Source organism: Ciconia boyciana, chromosome 8, assembly GCF_034638445.1.
Source record: "Ciconia boyciana chromosome 8, ASM3463844v1, whole genome shotgun sequence".
NCBI lineage: Eukaryota > Metazoa > Chordata > Aves > Ciconiiformes > Ciconiidae > Ciconia > Ciconia boyciana.
Window position 1 is genome coordinate 429,495 of NC_132941.1, and position 23,486 is coordinate 452,980.

Genomic DNA, 23,486 nt, shown 5'->3' on the forward strand with positions numbered 1-23,486 from the left:
GCGGCGGGCCCGCCCGGTGTCACCGCACTAAAGCTGCTCTTGGACCACGGCCGGGCCTCCGTCCCTGCGCGCGCCGCCCCGCCCCGCCCCACTCGGCGCAGTCTCCGCCCCCAGCCCCGCCCCGTCCGGCGCAGTCTCCGCCCCCAGCCCCGCCCCGCCATGGCGGCTCCGCGCCGCGCCTGGCTCGTCTTCGGCTTCAGCACCGAGGAGGCGGCGGGGGAACCGGGGCCGGGCCCGGGGCCGTGGCGGCTGGAGTCGGGCCCTGGGGGGATCCGCCGCGTGTGGCCCGCCTGGAGCTACGTGGTCGTGGAGACCGGTGAGCGCCCCGCGGAGCCGGCCCGCCCGGTGCTGCCCGCCGGGGCCGGGGCCCCGCGTCCCCCTCCCTCCCGAGGTGCCGGTGCCGCCCTGCGCCCGCCCGGGCTCCGGTTCCCCCCTCCGCTCCCCCGCGCTGCCCCGGGACGGCGGGCCCGCATCCCCCCGCGGTGCCGGTTTCCCGCGGTCTGTCCTGTCCCGCCCCATCCCCGACGCCGGGCCCCGGGGTGAACCAGCCCCCCGCCGGCGCCGGTCTCCCGGAACGTGTGTGTGTGTGTCCGTCCCCGCGGTGCCGGTCCCCCCGGGATGTCCCCGTGACCCCACGAGCGCCGGCTGCCCCCCCGGCAGTGCCGGTCCCCTGGGATGTCCCCATGAACCCCCAGCGCCGGTCCCCCGGGATGCCCCCCCCGTACCCCCCGGTAGTGCCGGTCCCCGGGATGTCCCCATGAACCCCCAGCGCCGGTCCCCCGGGATGCCCCCTCCCCTCCCGGCAGTGCCGGTCCCCCGGGATGCCCCCCCCCCCGGCAGTGCCGGTCCCCGGGATGTCCCCGCCCCGTGGGATGCCGCCCCCCCCGGCAGTGCCGCTCCCCCGGACGCCCCCCCAGCCCCGGCATGTCCCCGCGGCCGGGCGCTGAGGGCCCCGCTGCCGCGGCAGGCGCGGGGCTGGAGGTGCGGAGCGCGGGGCTGCGGCGGCGGCTGCCGGGCTGGGCCGAGGCGCTGCCCTCCGAGACGCACCTGCTGCTGCGGCGGGCGGCGGCGGCCCGGGCCTGGCCGCGGGCGGCGGCGCTGCGGGGCGCGGGGCGGGGCGCGCCCGCCTGGAGCCGGGCCCTGCCGCCGGGGCCCCGCCGCCCCCCGCCGCTGCCGCTGCTGCCCGGCGGCTTCGCCACGCCGCGGCCGCCGTTCTTCGCCGCGCTGCCCGGGGCGGTGCGGGCCCGCCGGCTGGCGCTGGGACACGAGCACGCCCTGGCGCTGGGCGCCGCCGGCGAGACCTACGCCTGGGGCGGCGGCAGGTGGGTGCGGGGGTGCGGGGACGGGGCACCCGCCCCGCGGGGAGGCTGCGGGGGACGCCGCGGGGCACGGGGGGTGCAGGAGGCGGGCGGCAGCGGGGGCGAGGGCTGCGGCCGGCGGGCGCGGGGTTGCGGGCGGGGGCGACGCGGGGCCGGGTGCCGAGGGGAGGCAGAGAGAACGGCGGGGGGTGCGGGGGGCGCGGGAGGGACTGCGGGGGATGCGGATGAGAGGATGTCGGGGTGGGGTCGCCTCAGGGTCTGAGCCCCCCCGTTGGCCTGCAGGCTTAAGGCAAAGCGGTTCAAGTCTCTGTAGCGTTGATTGATTCGTCAGCACGGTGAAATAATCCGATAAAGTGATTACGCCACCAGTAAACTAATTGACTAGCAAACAGACCGCTCATTGCTTCATGATGCTGTTATTCTCGATGGTGTTGCATGTAATTATTGAGCTACGATTAGTTACTCTTAAGTAATCTTGATTACATACAGCTGCTGCTGAGTTACAGCCCTTTCTCCCGCGCTGCCTGGTGTGAGGGCACAAGTCTGCCCCTCGCCTCGCCGCCCTGCTTGGTGCTAGGGACGGGGGTGCGGGGGCTCAGGGAAGGTACGGGGGTGCAGCAGGGACAGAGGTATTGGGGCGCAAGGCCATCCCTCCTTACCCCCCCCATCGCTCGGTGTTAGGGTGCGAGTCCATCCCTCTTGGCTCGGCTCTCCCGCACCACGGCTTCAGGCCAGCGGTGCGATGGCGAGGCCAGCGGGTCGTCCCCGATACTGTTCCCTGTTGGTCCCCGTTGTGCTACTCGTACCCAAATCTGGCATTTCTCACGCCATCGCTAAGCCATCTCAGCCCTGTACGGCATTGCTGATGTTCCTGGTGCACCCTCCCTGAAGGTGTTCCCCTCCGCGATCTGTCGCTCGCCCGAGCCAGGTCCCGCTGAGCGCCAGCACGTCCCCCCAGTGCAGGCAGCCTGGCTCACGGCTTCCCCTGGGGCCCTGCCATGCCCCCCCCCCCCAGCTGCGCTCCCGCTCCCACTGGGTCCCCCCTCGCTGGCCCCGCGGGCCCTTGAGCAGCCCAGTCTCCTCCGTGGGTGCTGGGGCCGCAGCTCCTGCAGGGCTTCTGGCTTGTGGCCCCGTCAGGGCGGCCTCTGAGGACACTCAGGGGACACGCAGACACTCTCTGCGTGACCACTGAGGTCCCTGCGGTCCCTTCGGGCTGAGTCTGCTGCAGTTTTCAGGATACCTGGGCACGTAACCCTCCCGTCTGGTCCTGCAGCGCTGCTCCTGCGGTCCCCGGTACTGTACGTGCAGGGTGGTAAAGGCCGGTTCTCCTCACAGCGCTATTGATGCAACCGCAGGGTGCGGTACCAAGTGTACACGGGCTTTGGGTTTGGGGTTTTGGGGACTGCCCCATAAACCCATCACACCAGTGATGTACAATTGGCAGTTCACCCTCGGTCCCCAGTTAAAAGGTTTTTATTCTCCAACGCACTCGCCAGGCTGTTGGCTTGCCAGCTTCTCTCTGGGTGTGGTGGCGGTGCTGGGACGTTTCACCCCGTCAGGCTGGCCGGGGCCCCGGGTGAGGTTGTTGGTCCATCAGCTCAGCACAAGCCTCTCCTTCCCGGGTCTCTGCCCTGCCTCATCCCTCACCCGGCTGCTTCAAATCAGTGCAAGGTTCAGCTCCCTCTGTTCCTGCTCCGCCGTAACATATCACAAAAACACCAGCCCGCCGTCAAAGATCCGTTTGGTTCTGAGGTGGAGGTCGGTACCCTCCGTCTGTTAACGCGTCAGTACAAGGTCTCTCTGCTACAGCCCCGTAGGAGAGCAGTAAAGCCCTTGGGAAAAGCTCCAACCCCTGACTCCCTGTTTCGCTTGCCAGCGGTTGTACTGGGGTGCAATAAACAGCCAGAGGCATCGTCGGTTTAATCGCTTAAAGGTGTTTTCTGTTAGTTTGGGGGTTGCTTTTGCACGTGCTGCCCCGGCTGCCCCACGTCCAGTAACGTTTTCCCAGAAGACGCCTGAGGGCACGGCTCCAGGCCGTCGCTCCCCTGGCTCGCCTGATTTCTACTGCCTGGCACTTGCCAAGGGATTCCCGCTTCTCCCTTTGCTCCAAGGCCGAGGTGCGGTTACGCGTTTGCCAACACGAGGTGCCGGTTCCTACCCGTGCCGCTGTCTGTGTCGCTTGTACGCAGCACTGCAGCCCCTGTAGCTGCTCCAGGTTCCTGCCCTGTCCAGCGCCATCGGTTCCGGCACAGTGGGCTAAACTCCCCGGGGCCACGGCACGTGGCGATGCCGCCTCTCGGTCCCAGAGCTGCAAAGATGCGCTGGGAGCTGTGGGCCACTAAAGCCCCGTTTGTAGGGTTCGTTTCTGGGCATAGCTGAGGCATCGCTGGGTCTTGTCGCGCTCCGACCCCCACGCTCGGTAAATCCAGCGGGTTGCAGCCGTGCATCCCCAGCGCCACGGACAGACGTGCACGGGCACTGGGTCGGGATACCGGTGCGCGATCAATGCTGACCACAGCAACTAGTAGTTGTTAATATCCGTAGGGTGGACGGGATTATGTGTTCCTCTTTCTTTGCTACTTACGGAAGACAAAAACCAGCACAGGCTGTTGGTCGTAGTCAGCGGAGCTGTGCGACCTGGCCCATCGCCCTCCCTCAGTGTTTCCCATCAGCTCGGGAGCGTTTTGTTCCCCATTTCTGTTCGTTGGTGGCTGGGGTACTTCGTGTACATCAGCAGTTGTTGCATTTGCAGGCACTACGTTATCTTGTCCTTCTTGCCCTTCAGAGGAAAGGTTTCTACACTTGTGAAGGTGTATTTTAGGAGTCAGTTGTTTTTGGAAAAACTAAATACAATGGTTACGCTTTGGTTATTTGACAAGGCCGAGAATCCTGTGACACATCTCTGTGCCACGTCCCGCAGTGTTACAGCTCTTCTGTATAACGGCTAGGCGCTGGCCCCGCTCAAGCCTTCGTAGCCCCTTTCTTACCACAGGCTGTAGTCGCCTTTGCCTGCTCGGGCAGGGAGCGCCCGGAGCCCCTTTCCCCGCTGCTGCAAACCCTTCCCTGCCCGTCGGCTCTCTGAGCCGCTGCTCGGTGCCTGCCGCCGTGCTTGGGGGCCAGCCGGGAACCAGCCCTGCTCTCAGCCCCGCTGGGTGCGTCTCTTCGCCTTGGTCTTCCTCAGATATCCCCACGAAGGAAAGCAAAAAGTCTTTCCAGCGGTGGTGCATTAGCACGGCTTCTGGCGTCCTGTTCCGATACTTTGGCGATCCCCAGGACTCAACGCTACAGTCAGCCGCTATGTGCGGCCGAGCTGTTTATTTTACCATTCCAGCCCTTCCAGCTCTTTCTGCCTTTGCAACAGCTTTGAGAATTAAAGCCACTGGTGCTTTATTTTCCACTTGCTCCCCCCAACCGCCCCCAGTCTGTAACTGGGCTGTCAGGGTCCCGGTCCTGTGCGCAGGGTGCCCTGGGCTGGGCATCCCCTCCCACCGGCACCTGGCTTTGCCCTGTTTCTGGAGTCAGCTCTTCCCCTCCGCTGTGGATATTCCTTCAGCAGCTCACGGCTCTGCCGGCCTAAACGCTGCTGGGATTTGCGTGCACCTCGTCGCCTTCTCCCGGGCCGTGGCTGGCCCTGGGCCGTTGGTGCTCGGCGCTGCTGGCAGCGCCCGTGGAGGCACAGCTCGCTCACGCAGGGAGGATTTTGCACATCTCGGTGTGTGGGTCTGGGTCCTGCCCCGCGTAGCCCGCACGGGCCTGCCCTCCCGTGCGTGCCCGGCATGTGAAACGCTCATGGTGGCTGGTGCCACCCCCCCCCCCAGGACGAGCCCAAACGTGTCCCCGCGGGGGATCCCCTGCTTTCACTGGGGGATCCCCTGCTTTGGGACGTGGCCCCGCGGGGGGTCCCGGGGGCCGGGTGGGCGGCAGCAGCACGGGCGGCGGCAGGCAGGAGGGGCTGGGTCAGGGCTGCAGGCTCATGGCGGGGCAGGGAGGTGCGAGGGCTGGAGGGCCCTGGGGTGCGGGAGGTGTCTGTCAGTCTGTCTGTCCGTGCGCGTCTCCCCGCAGGCACGGGCAGCTCGGCCACGGGAGCCTGGAGTCAGAGGTGCAGCCGCGGCTGGTGGAGGCGTTGGCTGGCGTGCCGATGCAGGCGGTGGCGGCTGGCGGGTGGCATTCGGCCAGCGTTAGCGGTGAGAGGCCATGCCGGGGCTGGGGGGGTCGGGGCGGCCAGCGGCAGTGTAAGGCCCCGGCAGGACCGGTCCCCTGCGGAGCGGTTACCCCGGTCCCTGGCCCTGGGGGATCCCCGTGCACGGCGCTGTGCCGTGCGTGGTCGGCGCTGGTGCCCCGGTCACCCGGCCGCTGCCACCGACGGGGGGTTCGGGGTGAGCTCTGCTCTGGGGCCACTCTGATGCGCCCCCCCTGCCCCACAGAGGCAGGAGACCTCTACGTGTGGGGCTGGAACGAGTCGGGCCAGCTGGCCCTGCCCTCCAAAGCGCTGGCAGAAGAGCGGGCACAGGAGGAGGACAGGGGTGCAGGTGAGGGTGCTGCTGGTCGGGTCGGGGCGGTGGGTGGTGCCGGGTCCCTGCAGAGCCGCGGGCAGCGCCGGTGGCTCGGTGCGGGGCCGGTGCGGTTTGAGCCTGGCGGGGCCCGGTCGCTCCCGGGGGCTGAGGGTCGGCGCTTCCCCAGGGGACGCTGGGCTGACGCCCCGCCAGGAGCCGCCGGCTGCCGAGGACGCCGCGTTCATTTCCATCCAGGCGTTCCCGGCGTTGCTGGATCTGCCCCAGGACCTGGAGGTCGGCGAGGTCAGCTGCGGGTCCCGGCACACGGCCGTCATCACACGTGAGTGCCCGGTTCCCGCCGGCACCCCCGCTTCGTGCTGCCCGGGCGCGGGGCAGGGGCCGGAGACCGGCCACCCCCTGCGCTGCCGTGCGGGCGCTGGCCGATGGGTGCCGTCCCGTTTGCAGGAGGCGGGGAGCTCTACACCTGGGGCTGGGGTAAGTGATGCCTTGGTACAACACCCCCGCGGCCAGCTTTTGTTTTCTACTCCCTTACCGTTGGCTGCCATTACTCGTGTAATGATTTATTTTGTCACTGTGAGGTTTCGGAGCAGAGCACTTCCAGGGGTTCCTGGCTGGAGCCGTTGGTACCGGGGTGCTCTCACATTTCCTCCCTCCCCCCCAAACGCCTGGGGAGCCCTGGCCCTGCAAGGGCAGGAGGCCCCAGGGCCACGCCGTGGCACGGCTGTTGTGTCTGCAGGCAAATACGGGCAGCTGGGACACGGGGACAACACCAGCTCTGACCGGCCACGCCGCGTCGAGTACCTGGTGGCCGAGGGGCTGCGGGCAGCGGAGGTGGTGTGCGGGCCCTGGACCACCTACGTCTGCGTGCTGGAGCCATGAGGGCCCCACCGCCCCCCCGTCACCACAGCTGCCCGCGCTGAGGAAGACCCAGGCACCTCTGCTCCCGCCCGCCTGCTGCCAGGAGCAGCCCCGTCCCCGCTCTGCCCTCGGCGGCGGGGAGGCAGCCCCCCAGGACCAGACCCGGCCGGGTTTCGCCCACGGTGAACTGAACTCACCCCCTGGAGCTGGGCTGGTGCCCGACCCTGCCCGGGCTGCAGCTGCACGAGTGCTAAAGACACCCAAGGGAAGGACTCTATGCATTTATTACATCTGCTTTTCCATAACGGCCGTGGTGGTGCTTCGTGTTACAGACAAGGGACGTTCCCAGCTTCCCCAGGCTCCTCCGGAGCCAGCCCCAGCTTAAAGCCCTGCCTGGCCCTCCTCCCTGCCCCAGCAGCAAGGCCACACCCGGGGAGCCTTCGGTCACCCCCCAGCCATCAAAGAGCAGCGGCTATATACACATATACGTATTATTCCCATGAACAGTATATACAGAGTTACAAAGGAAGGGAACAGAACCTGGAGAATAAATAACAGCAAGTGGGGGACTGTAGTGATAACAAGGTGCAAATTAGTCATGATGAGGGACAGACACATACACACAGAGCTTCGTTAACAAAGGTGCAAACAGGCCCCCCCGAGCCATACCCAGGGCCGTGTCCCCCCCGGGTCCCACCACCAAAGCGCTGGCCTCGCTGTCCTCTGCCAGAGCCAAGGGCAAGGGAGGGCAGCGCTGGACGGTGCGGAGCAGGGCCTGGGGGTAGGACAAGCTGCACCCCTTCCCCATGGCAGGGAAGGCGGCCTTGTCCGCTGTAGCTCGCTTCCTGGCTCGTAACGCATGCTCAGGCACTGCCGGCCGCAGGCTCTGCCCCTCCGCGGCCCGGGGCCGGGGGAGCAGGAGGGTACAAGCTGTACGGCCCTCGGGGGCCCAGGAGGACGCCGGGTCAGGCTTGGCTCCTGTGAAGGGCCCTGCTGCTCCCTCCCGGGGACCCCAGCCTCACGGCCGGCGTGGGAGAGGAGAGACCCTCAGCGCCCAGCCTGCGGCAGGGGCGAGCCCCGCGCCCTGGGGCCCGGCAAAGCCTGCTAAGGGAACCTCGGTTAAAGCAAGCCCCCACTAAAACAAGCCTGCTGTGATGCTGAGAAAGGAAGATGCTGATGGACAATAGCTACAGAAACAGAGGGGAAAAAAAGCCTGTGAGGACAGGCACTGAAGCCAGCTCTCGCAGATAGGTCCTGGCTGTCCCAGAGCACGCTCAGCAAGGCAGAGCCCCTGTGAACGGCACCAACGCTCGCCCCAGCCAGCCGGGCTGTGGCAGGAGCCAGCACCCGCTGCTGCACTACCCTAACGCAACCACGTACTCAAATCTTTAATCACAAACGTTTGCAAGAATTCCCCAAATAAAAGCAAGTTTTTAAAAGTGCCCCTTTCACACCCTACCCTGGCAGGCAGGGCCCCCCGCCCCGCAGAGCACCAGGCTGGCCGGAGCAACGCCTGGGACCCCGGTAAAAGTTACCCGGTAAAAGTTAACCCCAGGGCACGGGCGCTTTGGGCACGGGGGGAGCTGCGTAATGCTTGGCCAGAGCAGCGACTCACTACGGCTACGAGCGGCTGGAGCCTGGCAGGCAGCCTCAGCAGAAGGCAGTGGTGGTGGTGGAGTTCAGGACGCGGGAGGTATTGTCAGACCTGGAAGCCTTTGAAAGTTCGCGCTGTGGAAACAAGAAGCAGGAGAGGGGGATGAGGGGACAGAGCGGGCAGCTGCGCAGAGGGCAGCAGGGACAGGGGTGTTCTTCACGGCTTTGTGGGAAAGCAGGAATGGCTCCGGGCCAGGAAGGAGGGCAGGGCAAGCTGCTCCTGCTTGTTCCTTTGGGCTCCCCACCCCCTCTTGCTTCAGAAGAGGGCAGGACAGCGTTAGCATCAGGTAGCCGAGAAAGAACTCTGAGCCCGTCGGCCTCCCAGAAGCAGGAGTATCTGTTGCCCAAACAGCTCCAGGCTGGGAACCGCATCCTCCCTCCAGCAGCGGGCAGGCTGTCCGTCCTGGGCCAGCAGAAGGCAAACCGGCTGCCCCTCAGCAAAGGGAAGGGAAGCAGGACAGGGACAGCCGTGCCCAGCTGCCGGAGGAAGGGAACAGCGAGCAGGAACCTGCCTCCATCGCAAACCGGCACCCTCCCTGCCCCGCGGCCGCGCACAAGCCTGGATCAGAGCCCGGCTGCAGGGAAATCCTCGGCACAGCCCCAGGGGCACACGCGGCGCTCTGCACACAGGCTTAGCTGCCGCGAGGAAGGGATGCTCGTGGCCGTCTAGTGCCAGATGTTAAATCCTGGGCTCAGCCCGTCCTAATGGAAGGGCAGGGGCCACTGAGGGACCTCCGGCCAGCCAGAGACGGCAAAGCCCCGTCCACCAGCAGGGAGCACCTCCTTCCGCAGCTGGGGCAGCTCCCCCGCCTTTGCTCACCCAGCACACCGCAGAGAGACCAGCGGAACAGTGGGACAGATGCCGGGGTCCTGGCTCAGGGGGGGACAGCGAGCAGAGTCCCACATCAGCATGCGACAGATGAGCCCGTGCAGGCAGCAGGAAAAGGCTTCCTCTGCTGGGGGGGTCAGGAGACCCTCCCTCCCCTCTCCCACGGACAGGGTTAGGACAGCGAGAGCGCTGCTGCTGCCGGCTGCCCAGGCCACCACGCTGCAGCCCCTGCAGAGGCTGGGGAGCGTCACCACCCCCAGGACACACTGCATCAAGTGACTCGGACCTCGGGGGCGAGACTGGAAACAGCCCCACCACCTCGGGAGAGCGGCTGCGTGACTGCAGCGGGGCTGTTCAGGGGGCCGGGGCCACGCAGGGCTTTGCCCCTGTACGGGGCTGGGAGGTGCCCCCCCATCAGCGTTTCTCTTCTGTTTGTGTCTGTTCCCCACTGGGCTGCTCAGGGCCTTTGCGTGGCGTGAGCAGTGCTTGGCCTCAGGCACCGAGCCTCAATTTTAGGTTCTTTATGTAGAGCCAACAGATCTGCTGCCACGGGCACTAGCAGGAACAGCCACTCTGCGCAGGGACGCCAGGAGGGCTGCGCTGAGCTGCAGCCCCATGGGGTGCTCTGGGAGGGGAGGGAGCACGGCCCCTGTGCTGCCCAGCGAGGGGAGGTGGGTTTAGAAGAGGTGAATTACCGCAAACTCAGAATAGGTGCTGGCAACAGAATTAACGCTGTGGTTACGCTGGGCAGGGGCTGTGGGGGTGCACCCACCGCTCAGGGTGGTTCCATTCAGCTGGGACATGTTCTCCTTGTTCCGCTCCCTGTATCCAGGACGGGGGGGCTTCGCAGCCATGCGGCTGGGGGTCCGAGCCTGGCCAAACTATGGGAAGAAGTGACAGTTAGACGGGACACAAGAATCAAGTAGAGCTAGGAGAGTTGCGCTAGCTTCAGGGCCTGTCACTGAGGTACCAGAGCGGTTTCAAGCTCCAGGAGCCCTCCGTGGAGCTCAATTCTGATCCCAGAAACATACAGCACTACAGCCACATTTTGAAGGTCCCTCAAGCTGCAGGCTCGGAACACAGGTACGCTAGAAATTTGGGCTGGAGGAAGACTTCCTAAATGCTGCTGCTACCCTCCTCCTCCCTCAGGTCCCAGAAATATCCTGCCAGGATCGCAGCAGCCCAACGCAGCCGGCTGTGGACAAACAGGGGCTTTCGCACCCCAGGAGCTCGGCTGGGGAGGCAGCGACGCAGCAGCTGGAGCTCAGCCATCGGCTCCCCAGCCCACCCTGCTGCCCAGGGACTCCCTGGAAAGCTCCTTACCTTCCCTCCGGAAGGTGGCAGCCGAGATGTTGGCGAGTGGTAGATGGTTCCCCCAAAAGCTGAACGAACGGTGCTGTTGGGTGTGGCGCTGGAGATGGAAGTGCCGTTGAGCTGAGGGGAAGAGCAGAGCGCACGTCACGCGGGGAGGAAGCCGGCGGCTGCACAGAGCCTCCTGAGCACCACAGAGCAACAGGCTCGCTTGTCCCCAGGGAGAGCGGAGGTGCCCACGGCCTGGGCCCCTTCCCTGCTTCTGTGATGCTGCCGCAGCACCCGACCCCTCCCCGCATCTCTGTGTGGGACCGAAGCCAGCCCCAGACAAGGCAGGGCTCTAGCCTAGCGACAGCGCTCAGCCCCCGGCAGGGGCCCAGCACAGCTACGCTGCTTCGCACAGACAGTTTACCTTCCTTACTTTGCCAGGTGTGTGGGGGCCGAGCACTCGCCGCTTGATGGGCGTCCGTGGGGTGCTTCCGTACATCATCTCCGTCTCAATCTGGCGGCTTTTCTTCAGGTGCTGTGCGAGAGATCTGCGCTTACAAACCTGAGCAGAGGAGCAGCGCAGAGCTGGCTGCAGAGCGCCTGCTTGCCACGCGGTGCCAGGAGAAGGGCTGCCAGCGGGCAGCCAGTCTGTGGCACAGCCAAGCAGCAGGTATTCAGCAGAGATTTACAGGTTTCCAGAGCCAAGCTGCAGTTCTGGGGCCAGGAAAGGGGCTCAACGTGCACAGACACTGATAGCAATGGACACCACTCCCGCCGTCAAAGAAAGGTGACTGCACGCAGAGCCGCTTCCAGGCGGAGAGCGAGAAGACAGAGAACCCCGGGCAGTGGCTGGCGGGGCGGCTGGGGCAGCTCCCCCGACCCGTCCGATGCAGCAGAGGCTCCTCCGGGCCAGGAGGCAGCGCGCTCAGCTTCGCACTCACCCGCTCCTGTTTCTCCTTCTCCTTCTCCAGGCGGTACAGCTGCCACTGCTCCGTCACATACTCCATGAACTGCTGCCCCTTCACCAGGAAGGTCCCCTCGTGCTCCTGCTCCCAGGCCTGGACCCTGCTCTCCAGCTCCTCCTGCAGCTGATGAGGACACAAGGGCAGCGTGGAGAGGCTGCCCTCCTGAACGCAGCCATCTCCACACCCAGAGATAGCCCTTGCCGGCTCCAAGTGCTGCACTTCTCCTCGGTCAGTGCTATGCAGGCCTATCCGGGACCACAGCTTCTTCTCCAGGGCTGAACCTACCTTGGAAAGCGTCTTCTGCAGCTTTGCTCGCTGCTTCTCTTCCTTCAGCAGATTCCCCCCACGGTTGGTGAAGCGACTGGGGTCAGTTGCTTTCCTCTAGGACAGAAGGGAGATCAGGAGAGAACCAAGCCCACCCCCCAGTCTCACAGCCCAACATACACCCCACAGGATATAGACCCTGGAGGAAGCCATCCCTGCTGTGCAGTCCCCTGTCACAAACCTTACCAGTGCTCTCGATACAGCACCCCGTGCCCTCACCGACCCACTGTGGCCTCCTAATGCCTCCCTGGTCTTTCCCAACAGCACTTCGCACATGGGGGCAGAAGCGTGCGCTGCCCGGTGACCTAGCACTGAGCCAGGCAGAGCACGTTCCTGCCCGGACAATACCTCCAGCTCCAGGAACAGCTTCCAGTTCTCCTCCCATTTCTGGACAGCCTCAAACAGATCTTTGTGTGTTTCATAGTAGCTCTTCATCTTCTCCACCTCAGCATCGTGGAGCTCGAGCAGGGTCTCTGTATAGTCCTCTGGAGAGGATACAACAGCACGTTCAGGAGGCAAGTGGCTTCCCCGCGCCCCTGCGAGCTGAGGGCGGCCCTTCTCGGCAGCTGGCCTGCCAGCAGGCAGCCGACAGCTCCCACAAGACAGTCAGTGAGCAGGAAGAGCCAGCACCCACCGTCGTAATAGGGGCTGAAGCCTTCCCTCTGCTCCTGACTGTAGAAGCATTTGTCCCAGTAGTCAGCCAGCTCTGCCCGGATTGCCTGAATCACAGATTTCATGTTCTGGAGCTTCAGCTCCTCCAGACGGTCCACTTCCAACTGCAGCTGCCAACAAGATCAGAGCACAGACTCAGAGAAGGCAGCACGAGACAAAGAGGAACAGAACAGAATTTATCTTCTGCATAAGCCACTTTCTGAGATGAGGCAGTCACCAGCACCAACTCCTAGCTCCTCCACCCACGGGGGCAGGATTTGGCCTGCTCACCTCGCACCTGACTGCTGGCACCGCTCCTCCGCTCTGGCTGAGCAAAGAGGAGCGTGAAACCCAGAGCTGCCACTCCCCAGCCCTCCCCCTCCAAAGGCACAGGACGGTCCTTACAGCTTTCCTGGTTTTGGCTCTGGACCCAATCACATGCACCGCAGAAGACTCTCTCTCCTCCACAGGAACCTGCAGCCTTTCCCAAAGCGCGATGATTCTGGAGCGCAGCTCTGCGCACACAGCTTCGTTCAGGGATCGCCGGGCTTCCAGCTACGGGAGGGAGAGCACAGGGTCAGTGCCAGCACAGCCTGGCCCTGAAGCGCACGCGTAAGCCGTTTGCTCTACCGCACCTAGCGAAGCCACTCGCTCATCTTCCAAGATCTCCTTGCAAAAGCTCCCGAAAGGATGTTCTAACACACAAGCTTACTGAAAACCGAGCAGTCGCTCTTTACATCGCGATGCCAACTGCTGCCAGGACCCATCAACAGCCTCCTCAGCAAGCAACGCTGCCTCAGTGTGCCAGCATACCTGCTGCAGCAGATTCTGGAGGGCAGCAATGTTGTCCATAGACAAACAGAAGGCTTCCTCGTCCTCGCACACCACGTCCCGCTCAAAGCTCGTGTCCGGAGTGTGGTCCAGCTCCTCCATAAGGAGGATGATTTGCCTCTTGCTGCTGACAAACTCTTCTCGCCTTTGCTCCTGGAGGTGACGATCGGCATTAGAAACCAGCGAGCACCTTGCGTGCCACCCTTGGCGAGATCCTCGCCCCCTCTCCGCTTACCTTCTCGGCGGTCAGGGAGGCCAAGTGGCGCCTGTAACGATCCAGGTCCTCCAGGCTGGGCACGGCGTTGCCGTCGATGCAGAACGGGGCTGTGCAGAGGATGTCGCACAAGTCTCGATCTTGTTCTTGCAGGGTTTTCAGCTCCTGCTTCCTGTCCCTTTTCTGCTTTAACAGCACTTCCACACGGGTGCGCAAATTCTTTTCCATCTGCAGAATGGTACTTTCTTCCTCTGCCTAGAAGAGTCCAGAAATCAGAAATCTCTTCTCCGCAACTCTCGCAGAACTGACTCACGTATTTAAGGCTTCTTAAGCGAAGACCTGGGACACAAGCCCTAGTTCTGAGCAAGGCGTTCCCTGGGAAGGTGCAAACACAGCAGCAACACACAAAATGAGATGCTGCAAGGCACCCGGCCTCCTCACTACCATCTCCCAGCGCCTGACCTGCGAGAAGCCCCTAAGCCTTTGGCTCTACCAAGAGTCAGGAAAAGCTGTTTTGAACAGGCCTTGAACTCCAGCCTCACCGAGACACCCAGGCAGAGGCCAGGCAGCAGAAGATTGTTGCCAGCAGGATCCTAGGAGCGGAAACCAATACCTTACCTCAAAGGGGTCCAGCTGGAGCTCCTTGCAGAGGGTGTCAAGCTCCTTCCGACACACGGCAATGCTCTTCAAGAGACGCTCCTTCAGGTTCTCCTCCTCTGCGACCATCATGTCCAGGAGACTCTGCAGCACAGGCGTGGTTAGAGAGGCAGGCCACGGGGATGGAGAGCGAGAAGGGAACACGCAGGGAGATGGGGCAGGCCAGTGGGTCCGCAGCTAGAGAACGATCACTGGAGCCAAGCGAAGACAGGGCCAGAGGAAGGGGCAGGCAGTGCAGGACCGGGCGGTGTGGGGCAAGGGCAGCAATATCCCCGGGTGCTCCCGCTAGACCTGGCTGGGCCCGTACTCGCGGCCTGGCCCGGGGGCCCCGAGAGCGCTTCTGGGCGAGCTCACGCCGAGCTGCCCCGGCCCCGGGCCGGGGGGCCCCACAGCAGGCCCGGGGACCCCCCGCCCCTCACCTTGATGTGCTTCTTGACGACGTCGGTGCGCTCCAGGCGCTGCTCCTCGGGGATGCCGATCTCCTCCCAGATGTCCCGCAACGCCGCCATAGCTCGGTTCAGGCACGACACGGCCTCGGCCGCCAGCACCTCACTGAGGGCACCGGGCCCGACGGCCGCCATCAGCAGCAGCGGCCGCCATCAGCAGCAGCGGCCGCCATCAGCAGCAGCGGCCGCCATCAGCAGCAGCGGCCGCCATCAGCAGCAGCGGCCGCCATCAGCAGCAGCGGCCGCCGGGCGAGGACCCCCGACCCAGACCCAGACCCCGACCCCGACCCCAACCCCGTCCCCGTCCCCGTCCCCAACCCAGACCCCCAGACCCCCTGCCCGGGTCCCCCCGCCGCCCCGCACCTCTTCCTCATGGCGGCCGCTCCGCTCTGCGCCCACCGCTCGCCCCGCCGATTCAAACTCGCCTCCTGGACGCGCTCATTGGCTGCCGCGAGCGACCGCGTCACCACGAGCCCCGCCCACAACCGTCGCTCGGGCCGCGCCCTCTCCGCCAGCCTGCTCTTCCTACCCGCCGCTGTCGCGGCCGGCCCCGCCCCAAGCCGGCCGCCAGCCAATGGCAGCGAAAAGCCTTCGGGTCTTCTAACCAATCGCAAGCGAGACCGGCACCGCCGTGTCGTCACACCTAACGGCGCTCCGCCGCGCGGCGCTGGGCGCGCGCTCGGTATTTTTGACAGCAACCACGTGACCTCGCGCGGGAGCCGGCCCCACCCCACCCCGGCCGGTGCCTCAGCGCCACTGCGCATGCGCCAGGCCGGGGCGCGGGGAGCCACCCCCCCCCCCGGGCCACAGCACCCACGGGCCCACAGCACCCACGGGCCCCACCCACAGGCGCTGCCTCTGCGGGACCCCCGCCCGCCCCCCGCCCCAGGCCGAGCGGAGCCAGATGGGTGCCGCAGAGACGTTTATTGGCGCGGGGGCGCGGAGGGCGGCAGAGACCCCCAGCCCCGGCCGGGGCTCACGCCTTGGCCTCGATCATGGCCTCCATCATCCGGGCGCTGTTGGTGATGGCCGTGGTCAGGAAGATGAACTTGCACCCTGGGGGAGAGGCCCCGCCAGTGCCCCGCCAGCCCCGGCCCGGCCGTGGGGCAGAGCCGGCGCTCCCGGCCGGGTTTCCCGGCCGAGGGCAGGGGCCGTTCCCCGGCAGCGCCGACCGGGAGGGCCCGCGGATCTCAGCGCCCCCTTCCACGCGGGCTTTAGCCGCCGCTGACGCCGAGCACGGCTTTACGCCGCGACCACGGGACTGCCCCGGGCTCCCGCCCGCTCCCTGCCCCCCGGCATCGCAGCCCGCTGCGGCTCCTACCTCTCTCCTTCCCCAGGAACCGAAGAGCTGCGATCTCGGAGAAGGTGCAGCCGCCCAGGAAGACGGCGAGGACGACGCGCTGGGACTCCCAGGCGGGACAGTCCTCCGCGCCGCTGTCTAGAAGGGGCAGAGCGCTGTCGGACCCTGCGGCCCCAGGCCCACCCGCCCCCCGCCCGGCGCTGGCGCTACCTGAGACGGAAAACTCGTTGCCGTTAAGCAGCCGCACGACCTCCTCCAGGCCCAGCCAGCCCCGGCGCTCCAGCACCTGAGGGACGGGCGGGGGTCAGGCTCGGGCCCAGCTCAGCGGAGAGGGGCACCGACCAGCAGACGAACGCTGCCGGCCCCGGGTGGACGGATCCCCGCCAGACCCCCCCGAAGCAGGCCAGGGCTTGGGGGGACGAGCACGGTGGTCCCCAGCAGCAGGCGGGCTCACCTGCTCGATGATCTTGCAGCTCAGGGGGACGTAGGCTCCACTGAAAACGTAAGCCATGTCCCGAGGCATTTTCAGGTCGTACTCTCCGTCCACCCGGGGGATCTGCGGAGACGTGCGATACTCGGGGTACGGGACCAGCCTGCTCGGGGCTGCACCGACCCCCTCAGAGGAGGGACAGACACCCGGAGCAAGCCTCTGCCCCACCTCCTGCCCCGCCACACCGGGGCCAGAACCCGGGCAGGCTGTGCATCCACATGCCAGGGACGGAAATGTCACCTCTCCACCACCCCAGGACCTCTCCGCCACCCCTGGACCGAGGCCACAGAGCTGCCGCCCCAGCACCAGGCAGCTGCATGCAGCCAGTGCTGCCCCTGGAGCGGGGCCGCAGCGTTTGCAGGGGGCAAAGCGAGCCCCGGCCCCCGCACAGCCAGAGCACCGGCCCTCCACCGCGCCAGCGGGGCCCAGAGCGAGGGCAGACCGGGAAGCCCGCAGTGACCCCCTGGCCAGGGGAGAGGCCCCTCCACTGCCTGGAGCGGCAGCAGGAGCTCCGTCCCCGTGCCACGCGTGTCCCTGGGGGTGCCGAGCCTGCGGAGCCGGGCACAGCCCGACCAGAGCTCTTCTGGCAACAGCGGGTGCGTGGGCAGAGCGGCAGGCCGGAGCCCCACAAGGACGTACCAACCCCAGCTTCTTGCTTATGGCTCGAAAATTGCTCTTCCTGGCCAAAGAATTAAACGCATCTGTGATCTTTCCTGGAAAACAAGACGAGGAGGAACAGCTCAGAGCCTCTGGATTAATCACGGCCACAGGCTGGGCAGAGGGATGGGCAGAACTCCTGGCTCTACAAGAGAACCGGCAGCGGTGCCTGCCAGCCCCGCTGCCCCCGCGGGCAGAGCCCACTGCCCCGTTCGTAGCACCGTCTCAGGGGACGCGCTCTGCGCCTGCAGCGTCCGCGTTTGCCACGTGCTTCCAGCCAGCTCCGCGGCAGCAGCTCCCGACGGGGCAGGTCTGTGCCCCAGGGCTCCCCGCAGCCCAGCGCCCGGGGGACTCGTGGGGCAGAGGGCTGGCTCTCACCTGCAGCGCGGTCCGTCACCAGCTTGCTGACTTTGCTCTCCACAGCAGTCAGGGTCTCTCCAGCCGACTGCTCGGTCAGCAGCCCGATGCGTTTGAGGTTGTGGAAGGTCAGCAAGTGCTCAGGCCCGTAGCTCTGCGGAAGGGGGCAGCCGGATCAGTGCAGAGCCCCAGCTGCGGGCACGGGGAGGCGGCAGGGTGCCACGTCCATGGGGAGGCTGCTTAGAGCAAGCCCGCAGGCAGAGCTCAGAGCTCGTGCAGAGCCCGTGGAGGCAGGGGCTGTCCTGCAGAGACAGCCCGAGCATCCCTGGGGCGTGCTGCTGCCCGGCGCCTCATGGCAGGGAGGGGAAAGCCCAGACCGACGCAACGCTTGCTCTGCTGCGAGCCCCCGGACACGCTCACCTGCAGGTACTGGGTTTTCAGGGAGCGGTAGTCTTTGGGGATGAGACCTGTGGGGAGCACCAGGGTGAGCTCTGCGCCAAGGCTGGAGGGCCCCGGTGCCGCCCCCCCGCCCCGCGCAGCCAGACCCCTCACCGCTCTCCGTGATGGACAGGAGGCACATCAGGCGCAGGCTCTCGATGGGGGACACCTGGTGGGAGCGGGCCGTGAGCCACCCGCAGCCCCCGCGTCCCCGCAGCGGGACGGGGCGGCCGGAGCAGCCCATCCCTCCGGCTCGGCGTGGTCTCACCTGCCGGTCGATGTGCTCCTCTATGAAGCTGGTGCTCTCGCGGATGTCGAAGCCCTCCAGCAGAGCTACGGTGGGGGAAGAGGCAGCGTCACTGCGCCCACCCCCAGGGCTCTCACCAGCTACCCGAGCTGGAGTCTGGGCTCAGCCTCCCTCCCTGAGCCCCAGGGAACGGGGCAGGCTTGCGATGCTGGGCCTCCTACCCCACCACGCACCAGCCCTCTGAGGATGCGGCTTGACCCTATTTAGGATCTCGAGGCCCACCCCAATACAAACGGTCTGGAAGGACCGTGGTCACGCAGGGGACGCCCAGGTGTGAGGCTGCCCAGGCCTGGGGCAGCCAGGGTGGGTCAGAGCGGAGGGTGCAGGAGCGATGACTGGGACGGGGGTAGCCGCAGATGGGAGCGGCACTCACAGTGTTCAGCCTTGATCATCTCCTGGAAGTCCTGCTTGGTCTTCTTTTTCATGATGGACTCGCAGGCACCAATATCTGCATAGCCAAGAGGGACGGCCACTTCGGAGGAGTAGCAGGCTCCGCGTACAGCTTATCCCCCCCGCCCCACTATGGACACTCGCACGAACTAACAGCCTCTGCTACCCTGCCCACTGCTCAGATCATCTGCCCCTCCTGGGGACGAGCAGGGCCCTTCAACCCCCCCGCTTTCCCCGGGAGCCCAGGCACCCGCTGCAGCGGCCAAGGGCCTCTCCCTCCCCGCTGTCCCAGCCCTGGCTCCTACGCAGGCTCAGCAGGCGATGCTCTTGCTTTAGTCCCTTCAGTTCCTGGGAGACGAAGTTCTTCATCTGCTTGATGTCCATGCCGCGGCGCCGCTGCGGAAGAAAGAGCATCCGGGGAGGTGACCCGGCTGCGGAGGGACAGCACCGCGGGCGTCCCTCGCGCTGGGGTGATACTCACGTCGTACTGTGCCTGCAGGTTACGCGACTTCTGGCTCAGGAAGCCAAACACGCTGGAGAAATGCTCGTTCCGAATCTGGCTGAAGACCTGCAGAGAGCACCGCAGCAGTCGGCGCCAGGCCCCACGCTCCCCTGTGCCAGCACGGGGAACAGCCAGCCACAGCCCCCAGCACCGCAGCACCCGGAGCTGACGCTGGCCAGCAGCCTCAACAGCAGGGAGACAAGGTGGTATCCCCGCCGGGGAGGTCTGCGCCCCAACATTTCGACTGGCCAGCACGACACCCCTGCACGCAGGGACTCTGCCGACTGTAGGAGCCGAGCTGCGTCTGCAGACCGTGTTTCTCCCGTCTCTGTACCCCGACTGATCCCAACCTGCGCCCTGAGGCCCAGCTGCACCCGGCCACCCCGGGGCTCAGGCTTAGGGGAGGAAATGCCCCGCTCAGCCTCCTCCTGATGTCACCCGGGGGGACCCACTTCCCCGGAGGCACGTGAGTAGGACTCACTTTGTCCTGGGCATTGAGCAGCACCTTAATGCTCTTGTCAGAAGAAGTGACGTCTGGCCCAAAATCCACGCTCCCTGCAGAGAACGACAAAGAGCTGCTTTGCCCCAGCACTAGCGACATCCCGGCACACGTCGGCCCTGCTGCAAAAGGCAGCAGAGGAGGCGATGCCTGCCCAGCCGCTCGAGGGTCACACCAAGGGCTGTCCTCATGGACAGCCTCCAGCAGCACCCCACGGCGGGGACCGTCCCCGCGGGGAACGGCCTCGGCTGCAGCACGCGGGCCCTGGGTCTGACGATGCCAGGCACAAACCCCGGAGACTCTCCCTACGTGGGTGCGGAGCCCCGCGCCGCCCCGTCACCTCCCCCGGTGACCTACCGCACTTGATGCGGAAGGTGTCGTCCACCAGCCCCTCGTACACCACCTGGGAGCACAGCGCCGTCACGTAGTCCGTGTCTGCAACGAGAGCCGGTGCCCAGGCTGCCCTCCCGCTCCTCGTGCCTTCCCTGCCCGCCCTCCCTGCCCAGCCTCGACCGCCGCAGCCAGCCGCCCCGTGCCGCCTCCTGCTCCCTGCAGCCAGCACGGGCTCTCCCTGCCCCGTTTGCCGGGAGATCCTTCTCCGGGTGATCTGCCGGCCCAGACTGCTCCTCCTCGGCCGGGCCTCACCTGCTGCCCTCCTCGCTCCAGCCTACCTCTGTCCATGAGGAAGACGTTGCCAATCTCGGGCTTCCTGCCCTGGCCATCGCCCTCGCTCTCCTCCTCCAGGTCCCGCCACAGCTCGTAGCTCATCTGCGAGGGGCAGAGCGTGCCAGAGCCCGGGGAGCAGCCGCAGGCTCCCACCAAGGGCCGCAGCCTGGCCCAGCACCAGCCCCTCACGTGCCGCCGTGGCGTGCCGGCCAGGACACGGGCCAAGGCGGCCCACGGGGACAACCGGCTGCAGCGGGCCTGGGACTCGCCGACCGAGGCCGGGCACAAGCGCTTCCCCCTCCAGGGCACGGGGTGCTCCGCAACACCCCATGGAGCAACACCCCAACTCCCCCTGCCCAGCCTCGGCACGTGCAGCGCTGGCTGGGAGATGCAGGATGGCAGGGCCCCCCCCAAACCTGCCGAGCCCCCAGAGCCCCCTGGGACGAGGCAGCAGCGTGGTGGCACCTCTACGGCGACGCAATCCCACACGGCTGATAGGGTTTGATTCCCTGCAAGCCGTACCCCTTACGGGGACCAGAGGAGCTTCCCCGCGCGCCGGCGGAGCCCAGCAGCGTGGGCCATACCTTGGCACACCTGCCGATCCCATAGGCCTTGCCGAAAGGTCCGTACAGGGAGTTCAGTAACTGCAGGGCTCGAGCAACAGAGTTGATCCAGCGGTGATCTCCCTCCTGCAGGGATTGCAAGACATTGGGGAGCGAGTCTGGGCAGGCTGGCTGGGAAACGACTGCCACGTCGGGGGACTCGGCTGGAGACGGACTGGGGACGGAGCGGGCCCTGGGCTTGGCGCTTCCCGGGGAACATGCCCAGGAACGTGCCGGGATGCCCCGAAGCTGCTCAGGGGGGAGCAGAGGAGGGGCCAGCACGGGGGGGGCTGCGTGTGGAGGCGGGGAGGCATCACAGCCCTCACAGCCCGTCAGAGCAGCTGCCCCCGGCAAAAGCCACCCCGGGACAGCAGACAAGGGCTGTCGACGAGGGCTGAGGGGACTGAGCAGGACGTCACGCATCAGGTCTCTGAACAAAGCTTTTCTGTCCCGAGCCCGACAGACGAGCGAGGGAAAGGTTGCCACCTCGCAGGGCAGCGTCCCGGCAGCATCGTCCCACTGACCAAGAAGTAGTCGCGAAAGAACTCGGGCAGCTCCATGCTGATGATGTCCTCGTCCAGGGGAAGCAGGTAGAAGGACCATTCATCGCAGGTGACATCTGAGTTTGGGAGAGGGAAAGGTGACAGTTACCCAGCCCTCGGCAGAAACAGCCCCAAGAACCGCGACAGCCCCGCAAACGGGTGTGGGGAGCAGAGAGATGGGGCCTTTCCACAGGGATTCGCGGCAGGACCCTCTCTCCTCCCAGAAAACAGAGGAGAGGCGCCGATGCTGCGGCGAGCACATGCCTGCCTGCAGGCAGGCAGCGAGGCTCGAGGGAACCTGCGGTTCCTGCCCACACTCCCGTCCCCGCCAGCACAGGGACCCCAATACTGGGATTCAACTGGGATTCTGCGGCGTCAGAGCTACCACGAGCCAGCCCTCGGGGAGGGGAAGGGGCAGGCACCACAGCCCCGCTCACCACCAAGGACTCCCTCTTCCTCCAGCACCATCTCACAAGCATAAAACTGCAAGAGAAGGAGAAACCCTCAGGGCCCAGCCAGGCTCCGAGCGTGCAGAAAAGATCTGGCGAGGGAGGGGACCGGCTCATTCCCAGGCATCGCAACGTTCGGTTTTAATTAAACATTTCTGGGTTAGAAACAAAGAGCTTTTGGTGCCTGTAGAAGGGGTGGCAGGCACAAAGGCCGGGCAGACACAGAGCGGCAGGGTAACTGGCAGCAGAGCACGGTCAGACTGACCTTTTGGGGGCTGAAGATAATCTTGTACTTCCTGCTCCTCCCCGACATCTTGTCGGCATTGACAATATCTGCGGACGAAAAGCACGCGGACTCTGCAAAGGCCTGAGCGGGCACAACTCCTCTTATCTGACGAGGTCCAGGGTCCCCCGTCTCACAGGACCCGAAATACCGCAGGCAGAGAGAATAGCCCCGGGCACAGGGCCCGCTGCCGAGGCTGCGGACTCGCCGAAAGCCCTTCTCGAGCACACTCGGCGCCGGCGGCCCAGAGCACCGACCCTCAGCCCACGCAGCATGGGACGCTCCCCACGCCCGTGCGTGCCCAGGAGGCAGCCGCAGCCCGAGCCTCGGCACGGGGCCGAGGCGTCAGCCGTTGACAGCGGGGGACGGACAGCTGCCCCTCGGCCGCTCGCACTCACCAGCGATGTACCTCATCGTCTTGATCCGTGGCCGGACGAGGAAGCAGAACCTGCCATCACAGAGCGATGGAGGGGAATGAGAGGCCCCTCGTGCCCGGCCCCTTTCCCTCAGCAGCTCGGCCCGGGGCCCCGTCCCGTCCGGCGGAGCCGAGTCCCGAGCCGGCGGCTGGAAGAGGCGCCTGCCCCCCCCGTGCCCCCCGCCCCGTCCCCCCGCCCGGGTGCGGGGGCCGCTGCGGGGCCGGCTGCGGGCCAGCCCCGGTGCTGCGGCGGCGGGGACTCACTGGTCGCTGGCGCTGAGGGCCGGCCGGCTCTCCACCTTGTACAGCTTGTCCACCTCGTGCTGCTGCGGGGAGAGGCCGGGGCGTGGGCGGGCAGCGGGGGCAGCGGGGGCAGCGGGCAGGGGGGGCAGGGGGGGCAGCGGGCAGGGGGGGCAGCGGGCAGCCGCCCGCCTCAGCCCCCGCGGTACCTTCAGGATGGAGACGTTGGCGATGCGGTCCAGGGGGCTCATCAGGTCGGCCTCGATGAACATGTCCTTCTTCCCGGGGAGCTGAGGGCAGGCGGGGCGTGGGGCCGCGCCCCCCCGGCTGCCCCTCGGTCCGACCCCGACCGCCCCGGGGGCTGGTCCCGGGGCCGGTCCCCCTCCCCTGCCGGTACCGGGTCCCTCCCGGCCCGACCCCGATCCCGGCCCCTCCCCAACCCCCGCCCCCGGTGCGGGATCCCTCCGGGGCCCGGGCTCCCCGCCCCCCGCCCGCCGCCCTCCCGGGCCGACCCCGGCCCCCGACGCCCCGCCCGAGCGGTCCCCGCCGGAGGCCGCCCCGGCCCGGACCTGCTCCAGCAGGTAGATGAGCTGGTCCCGCGCCAGCCGCTTCAGGATCCCGAAGTCGGGCGGCTCGGGCACGTCGCGGCGGCCGGCGAAGGCCATGGCGGGGCGGCGGGGAGCGGCGCGGCGCCCGGAACGCCCGAACGCGGCCGCGGCCCCGCCGGAACCCCGCGGCGGAACTCCACGGCGGAAGTGCCCGGCGCCATGGCAACGCGGGGAGGCGGGA

At 66.6% G+C, this 23,486-nt stretch overlaps 2 protein-coding genes across 7 annotated transcripts; one reads left to right on the forward strand and one right to left on the reverse strand.

Annotated features, from left to right (window-relative positions):
* The first annotated feature begins 82 nt into the window (after nucleotides 1–82).
* RCCD1 (RCC1 domain containing 1) lies at nucleotides 83–6,975 on the forward strand. The gene is made up of 7 exons (XM_072869162.1): nucleotides 83–316; nucleotides 968–1,322; nucleotides 5,382–5,503; nucleotides 5,744–5,848; nucleotides 6,000–6,152; nucleotides 6,278–6,307; nucleotides 6,570–6,975. Exons 1-7 carry the CDS (start codon nucleotides 160–162, stop codon nucleotides 6,710–6,712), a joined length of 1,065 nt encoding a protein of 354 aa, XP_072725263.1. The 5' UTR covers nucleotides 83–159; the 3' UTR covers nucleotides 6,713–6,975.
* On the reverse strand, nucleotides 6,957–23,485 carry LOC140655127 (vacuolar protein sorting-associated protein 33B-like). 6 transcript variants are annotated; one of them, XM_072869154.1, is made up of 36 exons: nucleotides 23,267–23,485; nucleotides 22,907–22,987; nucleotides 22,722–22,780; nucleotides 22,441–22,490; nucleotides 22,025–22,092; nucleotides 21,748–21,793; nucleotides 21,293–21,387; nucleotides 20,751–20,855; nucleotides 20,172–20,268; nucleotides 19,858–19,935; nucleotides 19,483–19,556; nucleotides 18,981–19,067; nucleotides 18,805–18,895; nucleotides 18,483–18,557; nucleotides 18,071–18,135; nucleotides 17,917–17,971; nucleotides 17,785–17,831; nucleotides 17,386–17,518; nucleotides 16,990–17,063; nucleotides 16,315–16,416; nucleotides 16,071–16,146; nucleotides 15,882–15,998; nucleotides 14,924–15,005; nucleotides 14,534–14,666; nucleotides 14,076–14,198; nucleotides 13,479–13,712; nucleotides 13,226–13,396; nucleotides 12,818–12,967; nucleotides 12,396–12,543; nucleotides 12,110–12,246; nucleotides 11,723–11,818; nucleotides 11,414–11,560; nucleotides 10,897–11,007; nucleotides 10,497–10,607; nucleotides 9,869–10,054; nucleotides 6,957–8,419 (listed from the first exon to the last, which is right to left on the reverse strand). In XM_072869154.1, the coding sequence occupies exons 1-36, from the start codon at nucleotides 23,360–23,362 to the stop codon at nucleotides 8,342–8,344; spliced, it is 3,678 nt and encodes a 1,225-aa protein (XP_072725255.1). In that variant the 5' UTR covers nucleotides 23,363–23,485; the 3' UTR covers nucleotides 6,957–8,341. The 6 variants fall into 6 exon arrangements, with proteins under 6 accessions (XP_072725255.1, XP_072725256.1, XP_072725257.1 ...); XM_072869155.1 differs by having other exon boundaries at nucleotides 10,906–11,007; nucleotides 22,722–22,783; XM_072869156.1 differs by having other exon boundaries at nucleotides 9,946–10,054; nucleotides 22,722–22,783.
* Nucleotide 23,486: the final 1 nt, after the last annotated feature.

Excerpts from the sequence above, each read along its gene's own strand:
- RCCD1 (XM_072869162.1), top strand. The coding sequence starts at position 160 with ATGGCGGCTCCGCGCCGCGCCTGGCTCGTCTTCGGCTTCAGCACCGAG. Across the intron at positions 1,323-5,381 it reads TACGCCTGGGGCGGCGGCAG|GCACGGGCAGCTCGGCCACG; the intron begins GTGGGTGCGGGG and ends GTCTCCCCGCAG. Across the intron at positions 5,849-5,999 it reads GGAGGAGGACAGGGGTGCAG|GGGACGCTGGGCTGACGCCC; the intron begins GTGAGGGTGCTG and ends GCGCTTCCCCAG.
- LOC140655127 (XM_072869153.1), bottom strand. The coding sequence starts at position 23,362 with ATGGCCTTCGCCGGCCGCCGCGACGTGCCCGAGCCGCCCGACTTCGGG. Across the intron at positions 22,988-23,266 it reads TCATCTACCTGCTGGAGCAG|CTCCCCGGGAAGAAGGACAT; the intron begins GTCCGGGCCGGG and ends GCCTGCCCTCAG. Across the intron at positions 22,784-22,906 it reads CCAACGTCTCCATCCTGAAG|CAGCACGAGGTGGACAAGCT; the intron begins GTACCGCGGGGG and ends CTCTCCCCGCAG.